Genomic DNA, 18,623 nt, shown 5'->3' with positions numbered 1-18,623 from the left:
AGACACACACGTTTTACATATGCTTCCGTGAAATTATTTGTGAGGTTTTCCATAGTCTTGTCCTGGGGAGTATTTCTGATAAAAAATAAGACAATGGAATAATAATTCTATTTTTGCTTTGATGGCTCCATGTACTTTGTTGACTTACATAGCATCTAATGACTGTCACTGTTTCCTTTGAGTCGCCTCATAAAACTGAAATGACTGGAAGTGAGGGTAATAACTCCAATGGAAATTAGAAGAGAAAGGGAAACAGGATACATTTTGAGTAGCCTGAAATATACAGCCAAATCATTTCTTCATATATTTTTGCTTTGGCTGCCGTAAACTATGTAAAGCACCTATGTCCTCAACCATGATATCTGAGAGGACAGAGCATGAGACTCAACCTCGGGTCACGGGTTCAAGTCCCACATTGCATGAAAGATGCCTACATTGCAAGGGATAGACCAGATGATCCTTATGGTCCCTTCCAACTCTATAATTCTATGATTATCACTCAGTGAGGGTGTTTGGATGGCTTAATTTGAAGACAGGTTGTTGAGATATTGCAAATGGGTCATTGACAATAGTTATAAAAACTTCTCTGAGCCTCCCCTTTCAGAAAGGGTAAATCCTAAATAAACGCTGTGCAGACACTGCCCTAAATTTGCTTGCATCAGAAGCAGGACACAGGTGGCGCTGTGGTCTAAACCACTGAGTCTCTTGGGCTTGCCGATTGGAAGGTTGGCAGTTCGAATCCACAGTACAGGGTGAGCTCCCATGGCTCTGTCCCAGCTCCTGCCAACCTAGCAGTTCAAAAGCACTCCAGTGCAAGTAGATAAATAGGTACCGCTGCGGCAGGAAGGTAAACGGCATTTCCGTGCACTCTGGTTTCCATCATGGTGTTCCGTTGCGCCACAAGCGGTTTAGTCATGCTGGCCACATGACCCAGAAAGCCGTCTGTGGACAAAAGCCGGCTCCCTTGGCCTGAAAAGCGAGATGAGTGCCACAACCCCAGTCGCCTTTGACCGGACTTAAACGTCCAGGGGTCCTTTACCTTTTTTGCATGGGAAGCATTAATCCCACAGTAAGCACCTGCCTGAAAGCACCTTGAGACTCAAAGAAGATTCCACTGTATCCAATAGCAGTGTTTTAAACCCCTCCCCTGAAAGAATTTACACTGCACATTCAGTCATCATGCAATAGCACACTGTTAAGACCCTATCAACTCACACTGCAAGTGGGTATTGTGTTTCCCCTCCCACATTTCCATATCTAAAACAAACACCTTCTCGCATGTGCAAAAGGGCTGCTTTCCCCCTGATTTGTTTGTTTTCTTCACGCAGGGAGGTGTATTCAAGCAGGCAACCCACAACTTGAAGTTGGAAGCGATACACTCCCAGCAAAGCTATGCCACGTGATATTTCTGGCCATAGAGTAAACTGGCTGACATGTGCAAGGGCTGGCTTGACATTGCTCATGGCAGAAAACATGACACCGATACTAGAAACTAGCAGCAGTACAGTCTACAGCAAAGCTTTCCAATATGTGTTGCAACACGTTAGTGTGTCGGCTTCAGTGTGTGTTGGCTTCAGTGTGCACAAACGCTCCCTGTGCTCTTCCCAGGGCTGGAAAGGGATTAGTTTAACCTCTGGTTTGCTAGTAAAACTGAATTACTGTGTCATGAAATGCCTAAAAAAGTGTGAAGAGTTTGGAAAGCCCTGGTCTACAGCAATGCAGCAAGCTAGGGAAGTCAAACGGCAGTACGAGTTATTCTTGTAAGCTGATATATATAATTGATCCTACTTGTCTAATTTTCTCTCTATTTAGGTCATGAATCTCCTGATCCAAAGACCTGCCTCTAAATTAAGTCCTATTCAGACCAGCAGCTGTATCTGTAACCTTTTGTTCTTACAGTTTGATTCTAAAAGACCATTTGGGGAAATGAGCTCCTGTTTCAGCTATATGAAGTGGTTCAGTGTCTCAACCATGATCGCTGCTGTCTCAAGCATCTATACGATAGGCTGCACTATAGGCCTGGTCTCTGTTGTATGTCACTTTGCATGTCTGCATCCTCAAAGGACCCTGTTTTACTACAAAAAAAAAAAAAAAAGATTTTGAATGAAAGCCTTTGTGGAAAGGTGTTTTCTGGAATGTAACCTGTATCCCAGCTTCAGCATCAAGATTTTCCATGGGCTCTTCGCTGTTGAACTGGTTGGCCTTGCGGCAGCCGCTAATAAGTAGAACTCTGAAGCTAAGCTACTATCTCCAGGTGACATCACTAAAACTACAAACTAATGTATCCCTTTATACCAGGGGAGTTCCCCAGTAGGTAGATCCCCCTACCTTGCCTGTTGGTGGCCTCGTATTGTGGCTTACTGAGAGGCATGGAACCAACAAGTTACCTACATGCAATGCAAATACTAGATGCCTGAATTCCCAACGCCAGTTGTATATCCGCACCCACCTTGTGGTAGCAATTTCCAAACCTGAAAGGAAAACTTATTTTGTCTGCATATCTCCTTTGCAACACCAGAGGTATGACACTAATTGGGTTGGGGGATTCAATTTAAATTGGCCTTAAGCAACATCTGAAGCTCATGATACAGGAACCACGCTAAGGTTAAGTAGCTCTGAGTCTGGTCAGTACCTGGATGGGAAAAACCATTTCGGGATCCCATTTTTATTGCATTTAGCTCCCTGGAGGAAAGGCAGGACAGAAATGTAATAAATAAATGCTGCAGTTTGTTTTTATTTTATTTAAAACAGCGCTGCTATTCGTTTTTTGGTAAACAGGTTTCCAACGCATTTCTATAAACAGTTTTGTTTTATAAAAGTCAACACTGAACAATATTGTTCCCTGGACAATATGTCAACTCCAAAACTGCAAAATGATGTCATAACAAAGCTTTTATTACAAGTAAACAGTGCATTACTGGAAATTATCCTTTATTACGTTGTAAGCTATCTCACACTTAAGATAAACTATTGTTTCTTTTCACTGTTCATCAAAGAGGCACTTATACTGAGGTCTTAGTTATCTGTTGATTAAAATATTGCTTAAAGGCTAGAGGATGATTGATCAAGAAGGGGTGACAGAAGATCTACAGGTACGTGGTCCATGACTTACTCATACTAAGGGTCGCACTATTCCTACTTTGTGTAGAAAACCAGCCACTGCTCATCTTCCTTTTAATCTTCCAAGTTGATGGCACTTCCCAATGTGACACGCAAAGCAGCGAGGGGCAGTTGAAAGGGAACAACAGAAGGCAGCAGGAGAGAGGCTGTCTTCCTGTTGCATTTATTCTGCAGCCCTAACTACTTTATATTCCGTCTGGCCCCAGATGAGGTTTCCCAGTCAAGGGGGTGAGGGAAAGGATAAGCACCTCTGTTCCCAACTACAGTTACTTCTTTGTATATGGCTCCCTACTTTGAGTGCCACAGTCTCTCCAATGCATGACGTTTCTCTCTTTCACAAATAACCAGTGCAATGGAGGGTAGGTGAGCCCAAACTCTTTTTGCCCCTCTCGCACCGTGGTCCCAATCCAGATCACTGCCTCCTATGTGCATGGGGGTGCCAGGGGAACATCCATTAGCTTCGAGTGCAAAAAGCAGGAGAGGGGGAGTCCCATCCAGACTGAGAGCATAGCGAGGGTTAAATTGCATATACCTCCCCACAATGCCACAGTCTTGATCGGGATCAGGGAGTGGCATGCTGGCTATTGAAAGAAAAATAGCCATGGGTGGGATTTTGGCCATCAAGAGGCAAATACCTGATCAGGAATCCTATGTTTAGAACTAAGTGGCTAGTTAATGCTTTTAGCCTAAAAAGTTTAAACGGAAGAGGTACAGCAAATGGTTTGTTCGCGAAGTGCGTGTTATTTTTGGTGTTCGTACAGGTGGCAGAAACTGAAGGAATAAAGGAGTAGAAATTCCTGAAATAAAACTGAACAGAAAGGTGTGAATGGCTATTTTGGAACTTCTAAATGCTACACATCATTAGAGCTACGGATTTTCAAAGTTATACGTAAATATATTTGGATGGTTGCAACCTTTATTAAGGTATCTTAAACTTGCTAATTTTCTACTACTATTTGGGGTTATTTAAAAATGCATTAGACTTTCACTGTAGCATTCGGAAGGCTTTTCCTTACCATGAAAAACCTAGCCGACCCTTAGTGTGACCATATTCATATTCATTTAACCATTTCATTTCTTGAGCTGTGTCACCTATAAACGGCAGCTTAGTAGGCTGCTTTTCACATGGCTGTTCATTTTCTCTAAAAACTGGTCTGTTTATACCTGAGTCACCTTCACTGAGTGCTTTCAAAAGAGGGTAAAGATTCCGAGTTGTCTTGGATTGCTCATCAATGATTTTCTTTGCATACTTCTGGAATTCCTGCTCCTTGAATAATAAAATGCGTTCTTTTTGTCTGACATAGTCCGTTTCCGCTTGTTTCTCACGATCTTCTTTTAACTTTTTTTCGACCTGCATTGGAAGGGAGGAGGGAAATATTAAATATATCCAACAATAATTTTATAATATATTAAAACTGAAACTATAAAGTTACAGATGTCCTGATTCCCTCAATAATAATAATAATAATAATAATAATAATAATTAGCGCACGACTGAAGCACTAGCTAGGATAAATGATATCGTGTGGGTGCAATCCTTGTTCTATAAAGTTAATAACCGTTGTGAGTGGGACACAAGTAAAGCATTAACTACCGAATGTAAACTTCAGCATTCTGAGAATCCCAGTTTAATCAAGTGAAACTAAGCTTTAAGTATCTGTAATGGCATTAGTCTATTTTCTTCCCTCCCTGCGCTCATGCGGTCTCTTTCATTCATTGCCACTGTTGTTTGCCGCTTGGGAGCAGGGAACCTGTCAGTTTTTGCCTATTTAAATATTTAAAATACCACCTACACTTCCAAAACATGGAAGATCCCCCCATCTGATTTTGGAAAATCCCCCCCCTTCCTCTGGCAACGCCCCGGAAACCTACACTGTGCAGGACCCCCTATAACCCTCTGGAGAGGACTGGTGTGCAGAGGAGGGAGAGACAGAAAGAGACAGAGATGAAAAAAGAAAGAAAGAAAGAAAGAATACTTCTGTGAGTTTTCTGCTCATGATATTCAGAATCCAAGTCTCTGTCTACTACACTACAGTGATGATGTTCCCGGTTTTCTTTGATCTCTGACAGGATGCAAGGTTCCTTTCTCTAAGGCATTTGTCATCTGGAGACAGAGGAAGCCTGTCTCTGGGACTTCATCCATTTGCAGGTGCAGAGGGCAGTTTTCTCACTCAAGACTGCACTCTCAAGCACTAGACAGAAAATGTACAAGTCATATTCCATTTTCGCCCTTTTTAAAGAAGTTTACTTTGTAAACTTAATGCCCATACTTACTATCTGCATGACATGGAAGTCTTGTAATTTTAAGTTTGCACAATGATTTCTATGTTTCTTGTCTTTCTCCAGTTCTTGGAAAATCCGATCTGCTTCTATTTGTCCACGAAGTATTTCTTGAGCCTCTAGTCTGTCCTGTTTTTCTTTCTCTTCTTTCCTTTTAATCTATAACAACACAATCCAGTTCTTATCCTGTGGTAGTGAAGCCTAAGATCTGATGACTCTCTAACCTGCTACTAACATTAAGAGTTACATATATGCAATTTTGATATTCTGGGCAACCAATTTTTAAATACTTTTATGTGTGAGCCAATCCCACTATTTTAATGGAATTTGCTTTCATGAAAGCTGCTCAGGAACACAGTGCCTGTGTAAAAGAAGTCTATTTTTTGAGATGAAAGGTTGCATCCAACACTGTCCACTTGCAAACTGAACTTCTGCTCTCTCAATGCAACTTCACCTTTCTCTCCCTCCCTTGTGGTCTCCCACATACCCTCAAAATCTGCTCTACATAGCTGGGGGATCCTCTGAAACCTATTATGGGGGTGCATGGGGGAAGAGGTAAAAGTGAAATCCAGTTGTGCAAGCAGACTGCTGACCCAATGCTGGATTCCATCCCAACTGATAAATAAGAAATGGTGAAACAGAAAAGCATGCTTAATTTTATTTTTCTTACCACATTCATTCTGTGCTCTGTGATGGATTTCAGTTCAGCATTATTCTTTTCTTCTTTTTCTTTGCGTTCTCTCTCCAGCTGCGCGTCCGTCTCTGCAATGTCCCTAGCAATACGCTCATCTTCATCATCAGCCTCCTTTTTCATATGAGCCAGGAGGCGGCTAGTAATGTTGTCTCTGTGTTCCTCCATTAACCTGCAATGGTTCAGCCATAAGTGCCAAGATTCATCAACTGCGTGCTGTGAGGGGAGGCCTGGGGCATGCCTTGATTAAACTACCAAATTGGATAAAACCACACTCCTCTATGCTATTCAGAGGAAGGACTGATGCTCCGTATCTCTACCCATACGTGACATCTGGTGCCAGACAGGTGGCGAGCTGGTTGCCAAGGAGCAATCAGGAGCCTTAAAACGCTCCCAGTTGTTCCTCGGTGAGGGAGGCTTGCTGTCAGCAATCTTCAGCTGATTGGTGGTGACAGCAAAGTCACCAGGTTAACGCAAAGTCAGCAAAGTTAACACAAGCAACAGCTGATTTACACGCGTCCAATTGGCGCACGACTGTGCACACGCACATCGTAGCGACCCAGATGTGGCTGGAAGAGGGCTTATGTGCACTCTGCCATTGTGTGTGATGACCCAGAATGCAAATCGGGAGTTGCCTGTAAATAAAGAAATAAATAAATCTGCACTACAGTGTTCCCGACCTGTTGGTGCCTACCCAAAGTCAGCTTGCAGTCAGCATCAATCAGCTGACTAGTGCCCACTGGGGTCAGATGTACTATGGAGTTGCTGCTTGCCTGAAGTGGGCTTCACAAGCTAGATGGAATCTGCACTTGCAGTAAGCCCCAAACATAGTTTGCTGTAAGTGCAAGTATCTCTTTGATGGGCCGGCTTGAATTGAAGCTGGTGGCGGAAGAATATTTCTCTGCGGTTGCAGTTCAAGCGGCACCTGCAAAGGAATTCTAGTTTGCTTGGAGTCACTTGTGATGTCAGGTGATTGACACTTGTCAGAATGGCCCACAGTACATCACCGAGGTAACTATCTGGTCCACTGGCTGCATCCTATTCCTCATCCGTGCCTCTGTATGATATTCATCTCTTATTCTGGTTCCTAGGCAGGTCTATGGGCACATTTGTTTGTTTGATTGATTTGTATCCTGCCCTTCCATCCAGGGCAGCAGACACAACAGTCTAAAAAACAGTTTTAAAACATTGTCTCAGATCAGTGATCTTAAGGTTGGGAGATTGCTTGGCAACTCTATGTATGCTGCCTTGGGTTCCGTGATGGAAGAAAGGCAGGATGCAAATGTTATCAGTCAAATAAAATAAAATAAAAGAGTTCACAGCAGAGTAAAACTGAATCAAGAGTCCTTGGTCCCACAGAGCAGGATTCAACAAACAAGTGATTACTAGCAGAGGCCAATTAAGAATCTTCATTAGTGCAACAGGACTCCCCCCCCCCCCGCCCCCTGAAATTGGCTCTGTTGGGACCAAGAAGAACCCCCAGAAGAATATGATGGGGAGGTGGGGGGGATTGTTGTCAGGCAAGCGGAAATGCTGGCGTGGATGCAAGAACAGCCGCAGTGTTACTTTCCTTTCATAATATCTCGGTGAGATGGGGTCTCTACCGTAATGCTAGAAAACTGCGCCTTGTTTTATCTGGGTAATGTGTTTCCATTTCCCGCTCACATTCTGCCCACCTGTGCATTTCATCTTCTTTTGCTTTTCTCAGCTTAGCCATAGCCTGCTTTGCTCTATAATGTGCTCGGACTTTATCGTCCTCTTCCTCTTCTTTTTGCTTCTCGATAGCCTTGAGAGTCACCTGGTCAGCAACATGTGCCTTTAAAAAAACAAAACACAAAAAAACTCAGAATGCATATTTTGTTTACCAAAATAAGTGTCAAGCAGAGCACACTATAGAGTCAACTGGCTGGAGGATAACTGGAGGAAGCCCTGCTGCCTCCTGCTGGTCAGGGTAGAAGGTGGATTTTTGGTTTTTGCTGATCCTTCACCGGCCCTGCTTCACACAAGACCCCAAACACCCTGTATCAAGGGCTTGGCCAGCTACCATCAGTGGGAGCACCACCAGCAGTAGCTCTCCAATGACCTGTGCCTTCACTGGGCAAACTGGGCCTGGAATGACACTTCTGCCCAATCCTAACTATTTCCAAGTGCGTGTTCGCAGAGGGAAGAAGAAGAAGAAGAGTTTGGATTTGATATCCCGCTTTATCACTACCCAAAGGAGTCTCAAAGCGGCTAACATTCTCCTTTCCCTTCCTTCCCCACAACAAACACTCTGTGAGGTGAGTAGGGCTGAGAGACTTCAGAGAAGTGTGACTGGCCCAAGGTCACCCAGCAGCTGCGGGTGGAGGAGCAGGGAATCGAACCCAGTTCACCAGATTACGAGTCTACCGCTCTTAACCACTACACCAGAGGGGTGGCGCAGAATCTTTACATAAGGCTTCACTGCGTTTGCACCAGTTAGACCCGAGCTATGGAAGATGACAGAAAAGATCATGAAGAACGTTATGTATTTATGCAAAGTACAGAGTTGGGGGAAGGAGATTTATAGGGATTTGTTCCTGTTTTCGACATCAAAGGAGCAAGAAGCGGTGGTGACAGTGCAAATATAAGAAAGCATATTAATGTCATCTCGTGTAAACATAGGTACCAGTGTTGGAGCTGTGTAGCTGTTATGGAGCTCCTGACACCTTGTCCTTGAAAAAGTGCACCTTGTGGCTTGTATTGGTCCCGATACAGACAACTCGCTGCAAAAATATGACTGAACTCCAATTTTTGCACTGCTTACAAATCCCCGCCCTTTGTGCACCTAACTAGAAGTCATTTCTGTCAAGAATGGAGACTATTGGCATTGTTTCATATGAAGGTTCCACAAAGATATCAACAGGTGATGAAACATGAATGGGAAATGCCCTTTAGACTTTGCCCAGAAGGCAACTTTGTCAACAGCTGGTTTGACACTATAGCAGAGTTAGACTGTACCACCTTCACTAAAACAGTCATATTTTGGTTTTTGAACAGTTTAGTTCTTGAACATTTTGGCTCCCGAATGCCGCAAACCCAGAAGTGAGTGTTCTGGTTTGCGAACTATTTTTGGAAGCTGAACATCCAACGGGGCTTCTGCAGCTTTCGAATGGCTGCAGAAGCAGCCAATCGGAAGCCATGCTTTGGTTTCTGAACGTTTTGAAAGTTGAACGGACTTCCAGAATGGATCCCGTTCGACTTCCAAGGTATGACTGTATTGCCAATATCCAATCTGCCATTGGGAATAGTAGAGAGCACCATCATCTGTGTGAGCCTCACAGCTGCTGAATTAGCACATCCCTAAGAATCACCCTAAGAATCAAGAATGAGGGACGCGGGTGGCGCTGTGGGTAAAACCTCAGCGCCTAGGACTTGCCGATTGCATGGTCGGCAGTTCGAATCCCCGCGGCGAGGTGAGCTCCCGTCGTTCGGTCCCAGCTCCTGCCCACCTAGCAGTTCGAAAGCACCCTTACGTGCAAGTAGATAAATAGGTACCACTTTATAGCGGGAAGGTAAACGGCGTTTCCGTGTGCTGCTCTGGTGCCGGTTCGCCAGAGCAGCTTCGTCACGCTGGCCACGTGACCCGGAAGTGTCTGCGGACAGCGCTGGCTCCCGGCCTCTAGAGTGAGATGAGCGCACAACCCTTGAGTCTGTCAAGACTGGCCCGTACGGGCAGGGGTACCTTTACCTTTAAGAATCACCTATCCAAACAAAATTGTGCATGGAGGCAGCCTCTCTCTCCTGACCTTTGAACTAGAGGCTCCCCTACAAAGTAATATCTGAAAAGCAATGACACAAGCTCTTGGCCTAAGCAGCAGAAACCAACTTTCCCTCCGTTTGTCATAAGCAGGCCTGTGAGTAATTTGACTGGTAATTTGTCCAAGTTAAGCACCTAGTCAAAGTCCAGTGGAAACTGAAATGCATTTTTTCAGATCCTAAATTCCATACATTTGGCTACTAACTCCCATCTCATACCTGATGCTCCTTTCTACGCCTGATTTTGTCTTCACGCTCCTCCTGCTCTTTCTGCAGCACTTCCTGTTGATTTAGCAGGACCTGCTCCTGAATCTCTGCCCTTTCCCTTTTGTCTTCCAGCCTGCTCAGTTCTGCTAGACGTTCGTGCTCTTTTATCCTAAAACATAGAAAAGATTGGTCAATGAGCCATGTCTAAAGTTCCTCTACAATTGGCAGAAGTTCTGGATGCTCAAGAAGACTGGTACAGGTAGATTGCGGTTATTCGCAGGACTTCTTTTTTCTCTCTCTCGAAAGGTGTACCCCCACTTTTCAACCAAATTATCTCCAATACGATTTTTAAAACATTAAAACAGTTTGGAAAATTAAAAATCCTACCGGTGCCCTTGCTCCTCTGGCTGATAAGCAGAGACTAGGGTAGCCTTCCTCTCAGTTATTATTTACTGAATTTATATACCGCCCTATACCCGGGGGTCTCAGGGTGGTTCACAGAATAAAATCAAGATATAAAACCACAAAACACCTAATAAAAATAAAAACAACAACCCAATAGCCCCCCTTCCCACAACAACAACAACAACGTTTTAAAAGGGCATAGGATGCAAATTGGATCAACCAAAGGCCCGGTTAAAAAGGAACGTTTTTGCCTGATGCCTAAAGGTGTATAGTGAAGGTGCCAGGTGAACTTCCCTGGGGAGAGCATTCCACAGACAGGGAGCCACTGCAGAGAAGGCCCATTCTTGTGTTGCCACCCTCCAGACCTCTCGAGGAGGCACACGAAGGAGGGCCTCAGAAGATGATCTCAGGGTCCGGTAGGTTCTTATGGAAAGAGGCGGTCCTTGAGGTTTTGCAGTCCTTAGCCGTTTAATTCTGAACTCTCAGATCAACTGGCAGTTGGAGCTGAGTGTTCTTTCATTTAAGGGGGGGGGGAGGAACCAGACAGAAGGCCTTCTTGGTTGTGGCACCCGCCCTGTGGAACGCCCTCCCATCAGATGTCAAGGAAATAAACAACTATCTGACTTTTAGAAGACATCTGAAGGCAGCCCCGTTTAGGGAGGTTTTTAATATTTGATGTTTTATTATGTTTCTAATCTGTTGGGAGTCACCCAGAGTGGCTGAGGAAACCCAGCCGGATGGGCGGGGTATAATTAATAAATCATCATCATCATAACTGTCTGGCCAATGGTTGAGGCCAGACTGGCCTTCAACTCGCCACTTGTATTCTTCCTAAAAGAGAAAAGATGCAGCATCCCTGCAAAGGTCCTTATTCTGTTGACTAGCAACAGTGGCCTTCCCCTCACTTCTGGAGTCCCAGGGCGAATGGTACTTGGAGTACAACTTCCTTCCAGCAGCGAGAGGGAGTAAGGAGTTACAGCTGCTAATTCAGAACATGGTCCAATATGGTATGTTTTGCTTTCCTGCCACATCCCCCAGCAAATGTTAAAACAGATCAGTTTCTATGTTGTTGCTTTATGGGGCAATGTGCTTATGCCACAAATGACACATTTATTTTATTCTGTGGGCTTAAAAAAGAGCTCTGCTAATTATATTTACTGTTCCAGTTGATCCTTGCTGAGTTGCACTCTCTTCCTACGGTTCTCTCTAATCTTTTCCTCCTCTTTTCGTACAGCTTTTTGACGTTCACGTTCTACTTCTTCATCTCTGCAGCGGTACAGGTTTTCTTTTACCTTTTTAAATTCAATCTGAGCATCTCTTTCTTTTAAGCATTCGGTAAGTAAGAGGGCTCTCTGCAAAATAAAATTGCAACGTTTGATAGGGATTCTTTTTATTGTTTTATTTAAACAACAACAAACAATATTTTAAAGCAATAAACGATGCACCAGTGATGTATTATACAAATGATGTTTCCCCTTAACAACAGTAGCTGATAATTTCTAATGTGTTAAGAGAGAGAACTCGGAAAGTTAAGTTACATTATACTTAATAACGTGTGGGTTTATATTGTTTTGTGCTTTGTTATTCCAATATATTATAAACAAATTCAATTACTTTATAAAATGATCATGAGGTTGTCTTCCTTTTCTAACTCTGACCATGTTTGTCGATCGTATCATATTTACAACCTCCCATATTTTGATTACCCAGTTCTCTGCTGATATGCATTTTTTCTTCTTTCCACTTAGGAAGCAACAGTCAATAACTTTATGACCATTTCTCTATTGTCTGTTAAAACATGATATTTCACATACCCAAACAATATTGGGTATGTGGGTTCATGAGAAATGTATACCCTGTTATAACATCAGTTTCTTTTACATACTTCAATCCAAAGAATCTTCGTTTTGGGACAAGTCCAAAAAATATGATAAATATCTGCATTTGTTGCTTTACATAGCCAGCATATATTGCTTGTTGTCCCAGATATATGGTTCAATCTTAATAGTGTAAAGTACTATTGAGATATAGGGACGTGGGTGGCGCTGTGGTCTAAACCACAGAGCCTAGGACTTGCCGATCAGAAGGTCGGTGGTTTGAATCCCTGCGACGGGGTGAGCTCCCATTGCTTGGTCCCTGCTCCTGCCAACCTAGCAGTTTGAAAGCATGTCAAAGTGCAAGTAGATAAATAGGTACCGATCCGGCGGGAAGGTAAATGGCGTTTCCGTGCACTGCTCTGGTTCGCCAGAAGTGGCTTAGTCATGCTGGCCACATGACCCAGAAGCTGTACACTGGCTCCCTTGACCAGTAAAGCAAAATGAGCGCCGCAACCCCAGAGTCATCCATGACTGGACCTAAAGGCCAGGGGTTCCTTTACCTTTTTACTATTGAGATATAAGTTTAAATGTTATATAATTAGAGAAGTTTGTCAACTCACAAGGTTGGGGGGGGACCCATGAGCCTAAGTCACTTGGTTCATGCCACAAAGGTATAGGGATTGGAGCCGACAGGGGAAAGCAGGTTGCTCTGATCTCTGGGTAGAGACAGAGAGCTGGGTGCTGGCTCTGCTTGCTTCATGAAACAAGTTGACGGAGGAAAGCAAGTTTCTTTCAACTGGGGAAGGTCAAGTAAACAGGATGCTATCTCAGAGTCCCTGTACAAGTGTTTCTTCAATAGCCTCGGAATCTGCTCCTGTCTAGGGCCTATACACATTAAGATAAGGTGGGGTGTGGCAGCCATTCCTGGACAATTTGGGATGTGACTAGCCTGCTTTGCAAAGAAAGGCATATGCTGGTTCTCATGGCCTCACACAGAGCTATTACCTTCTTCCAATATTAATAATCTGTGTCAATGAAACCAGTTTTTTACAGATGGGAATGCTAGTCCCCCCCCCCCCCATTGCTTATTGTATTAGACAATGTTTTCCCAGATACTCTCGGCTTCTTCTGACCCCAAGCAAAGCTTATTAACAGCCATTTTGATTGTGCCTATTTCCCTCATTTAATACAACTTCTATGTTGAACATATCCCCCACATTAAAGTGAAATAATAATAATAAGAAATGTTACATGGAAGTCTTTCACTCTCTCATTCTGGTAGTACTGATAGAGTTTGGATTCTGCCACCGCCTCTTTTCGCTTCTGTGCTTCATACTTTGCTTCTTCTAGGTCAACCTTTCTTTTTTCTTCCTCATCCCTCTCCTGACGCTCTTTCTTGGCTTTCAGTTTCGCTTGTGCCATACCCTGCAATGCAATATTTTATTCATTCATTCATTCATTCTTGTTGCAATCTGTCTGTCTCGAGAAAAAATGGAGTACACCTCTGGGGATAAAGTCAAACCGATGTGTTAGCAGCACCAAAGTGACCTCATCGGGGCACAAGCCTGGGCAGTGTGTATAGAGGTCCTGTGCTGCCCAGACAAGATCCAGCCCATCCCCCTTTCAGTCTAGCTGATTTGGTCGAAAGAAAAGCAGAGTGATATGTTTGGCACCAGCTTGGCTGCAGGAGTTGCCAAAAAGAATCATACAAGGCGCCAACCGTCTTAGGGACTGCAGGATTTACTTCTTATCCTTTTCTTCTCCTGAAGATATCCCACAAGGCAGTAGAGGTTTGGGATCAGTTTTTTCCTTCTCCTAGATGGGCTACCTTCCCAGGTTAACAAGCCCCATCTGTCCTCACGTCCCTCTATAGCACATATAGAAACTGCCTTCTTGACCATTGGACCCACTATTAGTCTCATCCATTCAATCCGCCAGAGCCTGTCTTTGCAAACTAGGGTTTGAGACCCATCGGCTACCCACACCTGGTTTATCCAGCCAGCTGAAGCCGCTTCCAAGGAGTGGCTGCTGTCACAGGTGAGACCTGAGGGCAGGGTGGGGACCAAAGGTGGATAAACTACCCCAGAAGGAGTATGACGCATACCCCACCAGAGGTACTACCCCTCCCCATAACCCTATGCACCCAACTTCCTTGCATGATGCTTTGTAATAAAGTACTTAACTAAGACATTTGGTCTAGAGTAGTAAACAGGCATTTGTTCATTTATAAACTACTAACTACAAACTTTTTTTTTTTTTCATATAACCCACTGCTCTGGCACACGCATGCTGCACATTATGACACCATGCAAGGCACCCAGTGTTGCAGATACAATGTCAATGTTGAGGATCAGAATGTTGTTGTTTAAACTAGCATCAATAACACTAATACTCAGCAGAATGAGAAGCAGAGAGCAAGGATCTGCCATCACCAGCCACTGCTGTTTTCGCCGGCTGGGCAGACTCCTCCCCTCACCTTCACAGAGGCTTGTCCTGTGAGAAGGACCATCTGATCCGAGGATGACGGTACTGGGTGTCTATGAGCCATGAACCTACCTGCTAGGATGCCACAAAGTGTTGGCAGATTTCATTTAGGCCCCAGGAGATGAAGGCCCCACCCAGTAAGGTCAACAAATTCTGGCTGCATTGCAGTCACTTCCAGGTAGGTTGGGTTGCCAGGCTATTTCTCAGGAGCCACCAACAAACAAACAAACAATGATCAGCCTGTTTCCATCCAATCTGTTGATTTATAAAACCTTGTACCTTTAAGATCATGGTGTCTGTATTTTCTTTGATCCCTGCCATATCCCCTTTTCCTATTTTGTCATTTAGTTTTTTAGTCTGTAAACCTGAGGGCAGGGGCTGTGTTATTTTTCTCAATTTGTAAGCTCCTCTGGGAGCTTTCCTAGTTGAGGAGTGGGGCCTATACATGTAAATAGTGCTCAACAGTCTGCATAGTAAATCAGTGTTATTTTTTATCTATTGCAATATGAGTTGACCTGAAAAATTCATGATTGAGGCAAGTTCTGAACCCAGGACTTCCCAGCTCACACTATAAAATTATCATTATCATCATTATTATTTATTAAATCATCTGAAGATCACAGGGAGGTTTACAACATAAAAATACAAAATGAAAACACAAGATACCTAAATAAAAAACAAAATCAAACCAACAAGCCCCCCCACACACACACAACTAACATATTTAAAAGGCCATAGAATATTTAATCAGTCAAAGGCCTGGTTATAAAGAAACATTTTTGGCCAGCACCTAAAGATAAATAATGAAGGTGCAAGGCAAGCCACCCTGGGGAGAGCATTCCACCAAAAGGGAACCACTGCAGAAAAGGAACATTCTTGTGTTGCCACCCTGCAGACCTCTCATGGAGAAGGCATATGAAGAAGGGCACCAGAAGATGATCTCAGGGTCCAGGTAGGTTCATATGGAGAGAGGTGCCCCTTGAGGCATTGTGGTCCTAAACCATTTAAGGCTTTACAGCAATTTGAATAGAGCCAGGAAACTGATTGGCAGCCAGTACAGTCGGGCCAGGATTGTTGTTATATGCTCAAGCCATCTTCCCCCGGTGAGCAACCTGGCTGCTGAATTCTGCACCAGCTGAAATTTCTGAACCGTCTTCAGAGGCAGCCCCATGTATATCATGTTGCAGTAATCTATTGCTGATAAACACATATATTCTGATTTTACTGAAACACTTTTGACTAACCAACCCAGTAGTAAGAAAAAGGATAGAAATACAACCAGGACTGTCATAAACATTCCACAGGCATTGAAATGTATGTGTGTCACTTACCGCAATAGTGTTATGCCAGTTTTTCACAAGTGCTTGAGACTTTAAGTGCAGATCTTTCCGCTCCTTCCTTTCAGCACGAATCCGGGCTGCTTCTCTTGCTGGGGCGGTGAGGCTATCGTGAATCCTCTCCCATTCTTTTTTGGGGAGTATAGTTATTTGGCGGAGATCTACTCCCACCGGAAGAAATATTCCCTCCACAACATCATCTTCGTTTGCTAGATATGAAAAAAAGTTTTCTGTCAAATGCCACTTACTTTTAGAAGACATCTGAAGGCAACCCTTCAGTTTAGGGAAGCTTTTAATGTTTAATGCATTACGGTATTTTAATATTTTGTTGGAAGCCGCCCAGAGTGGCTAGGGAAGCCCAGTCAGATGGGCGGGGTATTAATAATAAATTATTATTATTGTTATTGTTATTGTTATTGTTATTGTTGTTGTTATTATTATTATTATTATTATTATTACGATTCTTTCACCTTCTGGGCAAAATGATCATGCTTTCATACCAGGTTGAGATAGCAACCCTGGGCATGCTGTATGATGGAGACATCTTCACACTGCAACCCTAAAAACATGTTCATTCTCTGGTTTCAGCGCAAATGCTCCCATGTAAACGTTCATAGGATTAAAGCCTTATAGGTCTGCTGAGATGCAAACACTTCAGAGTTCAGGGGGACTTATTCCCAGATAAATGACAATGGACAGGATTTGTCAAAATATTGGGGCCATTGGGTACATTTTGTATTTTGGGAGGGCGTGGTGGGCACCACCCTCTCTGGTAGCTTTTATTTGCCCTTCTCCAGCTCAATCATTCCTGCTACTTTTCCACCAGGGGGTTCAAAGATAGCTACCCTCTCCTCCTCATGACGGGGTTTGTGGGTGCTCAGAGGCTTCACAGCTACCAAGGAAGTAAGTCCCCAATGGTGTCACTATGCCTACAAGCGTCACACCAGTGACCCCAGCAATATAAGATTTCAGCCTTAGTCAACTTGGATTCCTCATAGTGGAATAATAACCACAACATTGAGGACATTTCCCAGAGGCCATTGGCTATGTGAAGGAAGTTATGACCTGAAAACAGAAGTGGCAAAAGGTCCCTATCTAGGATTCTGTTATGAGACGCTAGAAGACTGTTTAGGAAATAAGCTATTTAAGATTTTCCCAGACATCCCACCTTAAACCTATCACAGTTAAGGCCACATAAATGAAAATGCTGATAGCGGGGAAGCGGGGCAAAAATGAAATGCTTAGAATATAAGCCACAGTTCCTCTGAGGATAGGGAAGGCCCCACCTGGGTTAGTGGCAGCACCCAAATGACACGTAAGTGTCATTTTCCTGCTAACTACAGCTTTTAAATTCAAACAGCAAAGCTGAAATCTCCATCTTCAGGGCAGTTCACAGCATAAAAATCATAGCTGCCAACCTTCCCTTTTTTTGCAGGAAATTCCCTTATTTCAGCGCCATTTCCCGCTGCTTCCCGCTGCTATCCCGGATTGTTAGATATCCCGTAGACTGTCCCCAGGACAGGTGAGGCTGCTGATCCCTTATTTTCGAGGCTGCTGATCCCTTATTTTCAAATCTGAAAGTTGACAGCTATGGTCTTTAGCATATGCGCCGCCAGGGTGCAACGATCCGCCCAGTGCCCCCAAATTTAATTTTGCGTGCACAGCACCGTTGAGAAATGACAAGTACCATCGTTGAGTCTGACAAGCGCCACCGTTGTGAATGACAAGCGCCGCCGCTGGCGTGGCGAGTCTTTGGTAAATGAGCTCACAAAGTCGAAAGTCCTTTAGTGAAACAGTAGGTATACATTTCGGTAATACCTAGGTATATATGTATTTTGTTTTTCTAGCTTGATCAAAGTTATTTAATATTTCATAATTATTTCATAATAATAAATAAATAACAGGTGAGGCTGCTGATCCCTTATTTTCAAATCTGAAAGTTGACAGCTATGCTGCTGGTCCCTTATTTTCAAATCTGAAAGTTGACAGCTATGATAAAAATACAAGACAAAAACACAAAATACATAATAATAATAATAATAATAATTCTTCAATTAAAATTTGTTTTCAACACTGCACTGCCCATGTATGCCGTGTCGCAGCCACCTCTTGCTGACAAAACCCATCGAGTCTGATTTCACCGAATCTCTCTTGACTGACCAACAACCCAGCAGGAAGAGAGAGGACAGAAAGACGACGGAGAAAACTCGCTCCCCAACCGCCCCGCATTTTGCCAGGGCGAAGGCGCCGAGCCTCATGAGGAGGCTCCAACTGGCAGCGGGTCCAGGCGCATCAACGGGGACCGCCGCCGCCCTCCTCCTCGGGCCCCCAAGCAGCGCCTCCTTCCCCTCACACGCACGCGTGGCTGGGCGCTCCTGCCCTCGGCGCTTCTTGACGAGCACGGCCTGGCGGGCGGCGGCGGCGGCGGCGGCCTTCATGGCGTGAGGCGACCCGCCGCCGACGCGACTCGGGGCCTTAGCGCGCGTGCGGCGGTTGCCAGGCAAC

General features: G+C 44.1%; 1 protein-coding gene across 2 annotated transcripts; it reads right to left on the bottom strand.

Annotated features, from left to right (window-relative positions):
- Window positions 1-2,707: 2,707 nt before the first annotated feature.
- On the bottom strand, window positions 2,708-18,622 carry CFAP210 (cilia and flagella associated protein 210). Of its 2 annotated transcripts, none has more exons than XM_080971240.1 (9): window positions 18,478-18,622; window positions 16,113-16,327; window positions 13,549-13,722; window positions 11,639-11,832; window positions 10,088-10,244; window positions 7,768-7,907; window positions 6,071-6,263; window positions 5,395-5,559; window positions 2,708-4,471 (listed from the first exon to the last, which is right to left on the bottom strand). In XM_080971240.1, exons 1-9 carry the CDS (start codon window positions 18,554-18,556, stop codon window positions 4,133-4,135), a joined length of 1,656 nt encoding a protein of 551 aa, XP_080827366.1. In that variant the 5' UTR covers window positions 18,557-18,622; the 3' UTR covers window positions 2,708-4,132. The 2 variants fall into 2 exon arrangements, with proteins under 2 accessions (XP_080827366.1, XP_080827365.1); XM_080971239.1 differs by having other exon boundaries at window positions 18,472-18,598.
- Between the last annotated feature and the right edge of the window lies 1 nt (window position 18,623).

This window comes from Podarcis pityusensis (assembly GCF_964106645.2).
Source record: "Podarcis pityusensis genome assembly, chromosome: 1".
Lineage (NCBI taxonomy): Eukaryota > Metazoa > Chordata > Lepidosauria > Squamata > Lacertidae > Podarcis > Podarcis pityusensis.
Note: the sequence above shows the minus strand (reverse complement) of the source record. Positions and strands in the feature narration are given on the sequence as shown.

Excerpts from the sequence above, each read along its gene's own strand:
- CFAP210 (XM_080971239.1), bottom strand. The coding sequence starts at position 18,556 with ATGAAGGCCGCCGCCGCCGCCGCCGCCCGCCAGGCCGTGCTCGTCAAG. Across the intron at positions 11,833-13,548 it reads AGAGAGTGAAAGACTTCCAT|AGAGCCCTCTTACTTACCGA; the intron begins GTAACATTTCTT and ends TTTATTTTGCAG. Across the intron at positions 7,908-10,087 it reads GGCGTAGAAAGGAGCATCAG|GCACATGTTGCTGACCAGGT; the intron begins GTATGAGATGGG and ends GTTTTTTTAAAG.